The sequence below is a fragment of the Tuber melanosporum genome (genome assembly GCF_000151645.1).
Source record: "Tuber melanosporum whole genome shotgun sequence assembly, scaffold_193, strain Mel28".
In the NCBI taxonomy this organism is placed as follows: domain Eukaryota; kingdom Fungi; phylum Ascomycota; class Pezizomycetes; order Pezizales; family Tuberaceae; genus Tuber; species Tuber melanosporum.
Window position 1 is genome coordinate 89,461 of NW_003298856.1, and position 3,956 is coordinate 93,416.

The 3,956-nt window shown below is 45.9% G+C and overlaps 1 protein-coding gene; it reads right to left on the minus strand.

Annotated features, from left to right (window-relative positions):
* Positions 1-801: 801 nt before the first annotated feature.
* GSTUM_00000404001 (uncharacterized protein) lies at positions 802-2,270 on the minus strand. XM_002837571.2 has 4 exons: positions 2,142-2,270; positions 2,041-2,065; positions 1,797-1,970; positions 802-1,710 (listed from the first exon to the last, which is right to left on the minus strand). Exons 1-4 carry the CDS (start codon positions 2,172-2,174, stop codon positions 1,262-1,264), a joined length of 681 nt encoding a protein of 226 aa, XP_002837617.1. The 5' UTR covers positions 2,175-2,270; the 3' UTR covers positions 802-1,261.
* Between the last annotated feature and the right edge of the window lie 1,686 nt (positions 2,271-3,956).

Genomic DNA, 3,956 nt, shown 5'->3' on the forward strand with positions numbered 1-3,956 from the left:
CAGTATGAAGGCCTGTCAAGATATTCCCCAAGAGCACATCTTTGAATTTTTTTTAAATCTTATTGTTATTATGATGATGAAGGGGAACAATATGATAACTTGACTTCTCTTGAGGGGGGGGAGAAGGGAGGAGTTCTCTTTTCTCACCTCCTTCGCTTGTTTCGTTCGTAAAAAGGTTAGGGATGTATCTGGCGGGTGCGGATCAATGTATGCCATCGAGATCGCGTCTGAGAGGTTTGTCGGGCTGTCGTTGGTAAGGCAACACAGGCTTGTGCATGAAATCCTTGGGGAGGAGGTTAAGGCGTGGCATGGGGTTCAGTTGAGAACTTTTGTTGCTTAGTTTTAGGCGATAGGGAGGGTAAGAAGGAAGGAAGGAAGGAAGGAAAATGGAAAATGGAAAAAGAAGTACCAGTACATATTATGATTCCGAATTTGTCACTGGAATCGAGGTTTTTTTTTTTTTTTACCTCTCCTTCCGAACGATCTAGTCAGGTTAGTCCAGTAAGTTTATAACCGAAAGGGGACAGCAGACGGAGAGAACGGGGGGGAGAAATAATTCACCAAATTAAGAAGATGATGGGTGGTGGGTGGTGGTGGGTGGGAAATCGTGAGCTGTCCTGTCCTGTCCTGCCCTGTCCTGTCCTGTCCCGATGGTCTAGTCTAGTTCTAACCATTCCCGCTAGTGGCGATGTAAATCACGATGGAGGGCATTAAAAACGTTTCCACATAATATCACACTTGTAAACTATGATATCGTAACTAAGATCTTCCTGAGAAGTCTAGAACTGGACTAGAAAGAAAGAAAGGAAGATGAGGAGGCTAAGCTGAAACCCGACCCGGTCAGTCGGTGATGACCGGAGGAGGAAGGGGGCGGAGACGAGGAAAAAAAACAAAAAAAAAAACACAAGGGTTGTTGGTGAAAACAAAAGTATCTATTATAAAACATCCTGGAGAGTGAGTGATCAAGGTGAAAAGCGGGATTGGGGGTATTATAATGATAATGGTAAAGCCAAACGGATATGAATACCGGTAGGAGGAGGGGTCATTTCAACAGGTAAGTGAAAAAAATACTTTGGAAACGCCACAAAAGAGGAAATCATGATCGATTGGGATCGATTTGGATACGAGTTGCGGGTTTTTTCTTTTCTTTTCCTTCTTCCTTTCAAATAGGAACAACTGTCAACCCTACCTCTGTACCTCGCCCACCACATCCAGGAAGGAAGAAGAAAAACTCAGCAGTAGTAATTAGACCACAGGTCATTTACTTCTTCTCGCGCTCCGCTTTGAGTTCGGCAACGGCCTTCTCCTTGGCCACCAAGCTTTCCCTCGCCTTGTCAATATGCTCCCTGACGATCTGAATGCCTGCATTGAGGCGGTCAAGTTCCATGGCCTCCGATTCCTCCGTGAACTCACCACGAGCACCCCTCGCGCGGCTGGGAAGCCTTGCAGACCCCTTGGAGGTCAGGATGTCGTACATGGCTTCCGTGGGCTCGTTGAAGGCCAGTTCATCGTACACGTACGAGAGGACGGGGCGACGCTGTTGCCTCGCGAGCTCGAGCTCCGCTTTGTCGCCGACGTACGGGTGCAGCTTCAGGAAGTGGAAACATGACTGTGGCTTCTCGCCCGACTCCGGCACGAACCAGATCTTGATGACTATCTCGAATTCTCCCCACCCCGTTTCCGATACCTCGAATGGCGGTGACTCGCAAGCTGTGGCATTTCACATATAAAACGTATTAGGGCTGGGCTTGATGTATGTATATATATACGTGGGGGGAGAGGGGGGGTTTACAAACTTCGTAGAGGGTTGGCATATGTGTCGTGTAGCTTGAACTGTACTTTTTTGATGAAGTGTGAAATGTCGGCGCCATCGACCCCCTTCACCGAGACGGTCCACTGGTGTGTGTGATCCGGCGGGAGGTTTGGCGGTTTCCTGTCCGGGTTGACAGGTGTCGCGATTGATCCGTAAACTTCACAAACCGTCAGTCAGTCAGCCGAGAGAGCAGAGAGAGGGGTATATTATTATTATATAATTCGTACCGAAAGGCCGGAAGATAGAGACACCCTAAACCCCATGATATATCATATGTCAGCTCACCTGAACCCTCCTCCCCGAAGGCAAGTGGGGGGGGAGGCCTTACCTTTACTCGTTTCGTATTCGAGATTGACGGCATCTTCAACTTTTTATTTATGTGTGTGTGCTCACGCCACAAGCCTGGAGATGGAACTTTTCTATGATGGATGGTGGTTGAATCTCGTTTGCGTGTGCGTTCGTGGCTGGCTGGTCGGTGTGGATGTTGGTTGACTGAGGTGAGGAATGTTCATCGATAACAGGGATAAGCTTTGACAAAACAGTTGTCATTTGGAAGGCGAGAGCGCGCCCGTGCGCGAAAATCACGTGAGTCCCCCTGCCACAGTATGATACTTGCAACGCTTCGATGACGTAAGAAAACACTTAAAAAGGCCAGAATATTCATGAGTAAGCAAAACCAATTGCAGTTTGATACCGGTGTTCAAGCACAGCAATAGACTAAACGAAACTCGCGTATTACAAGTATGATACAAGTATGGTACCATTTGGAACCATTCACCTTAACCATCTCTAACACCCTACGGTGCTCGAGTACTTGGTGCACGACAGTACTGGTACTACTTTGTAGTAGTCTATTGGGTAATGAGAGAGGCTGGATAGACTACACCTTAAATAAAAGGTCCTGAAAGCGCGCTAACAATGATTTTGATTTAATTAATTCTGATTTGGTAGCTATTTTGTTTAATATGCCTCGAGGTGGGTGTGATATGATACTGTATCATACCTCCGTTGTTGCCAAGACCTCGCCGTAGCAACCCCACCTTCCAACCCCAATCATACTCGTAGGCTGGCCACAGAGTAAAATTTATGAAACAAAAGACTGTCGTCTTCCCGTACGCCGTCTCTCTCTGACGTCCATGCCGTGACCCGCCCATGTTCACCGTGTCGTGAGTGGACGGATCCTCCTCCCCGGTGGAAATTGGGCTGGGAGGTTATCGTACCGTATGATAACCACCCTACCGTAATCGTAAATAGCAAAACCTCAAGTCACGCACTAACCACTTACGGAAATTATCATACTTCCAGCAAGTACAGTTTTTTTTTAAAAAATCCTCGCTTTGTTTGTACTTAGTACAGGAAAATCCATAGCATCGACCCGAAGGTATGGCTTAAAAATCCAAAAACATAAGAAACATCTCCCCCCACAAAAATAACAATTTAATGATATAATATCAAAATACTCCAAACATATTGCCTAAAGCAATTTTAAAACCCATGACATTAAAGCCAAACCCCTCATAAAAGGAAAATCCCCCATCCCCACTGGAAAATTTATCTTCCCTTTCATCATATAGGTAACCAAACCCTTCTCCAGTTTGAGTTCCTCCTTTCCTTGTTTCCACAGCCTTGACTCAGGGGCCATGTTAAAACAGTCTGCCAGGGCACTCTCCCTAGCCTTTGCCAAGGCTGGGCAACTAATTACATGTTCCAATAACTTGTCCTCCATGTGATACCTGCCATACAGCTTTGTCCGGTCCTGGCTTGACCAATCTGTCTGTGTACTTAAATAACTTTTATGTACCCTCATCTGATGAATCCTGCCAGCCTGAAACTTTGGAAGCAATATAAAGCTCCAGTAGTCTCTGAACCAAGTCCTATATTCATAATAAGTTGGGTATTTCCAATCTACCCATTTCTTCCATATTCTTTTTTGCATCCTTTCCCTAGCCTTCCGATACTACTCTGCATTCTTCCTGCATGACTTGAAAAAGTTTGGTTAACTTTATTTAGGATTTCGAGTGTTTGAAATATTTTTTGGCCCTTGGCAGCTCCCTGGCCCTTGAAAGCTAGACTTTGTTAAGTTGCGGTTGAGGTGGAGTACTAAACTTTTGGCCCCCAACCTCCTTATTGGCGGCAAAAAATA

What these genes read in the sequence shown, in the direction of transcription:
- GSTUM_00000404001 (XM_002837571.2), bottom strand. Translation starts at nt 2,174, where the DNA reads ATGCCGTCAATCTCGAATACGAAACGAGTAAAG. An exon ending in CTCTATCTTCCGGCCTTTCG is followed by an intron (nt 1,971 to 2,040) that starts GTACGAATTATA and finishes CGGTTTGTGAAG; the next exon opens with TTTACGGATCAATCGCGACA. An exon ending in ATATGCCAACCCTCTACGAA is followed by an intron (nt 1,711 to 1,796) that starts GTTTGTAAACCC and finishes GAAATGCCACAG; the next exon opens with CTTGCGAGTCACCGCCATTC.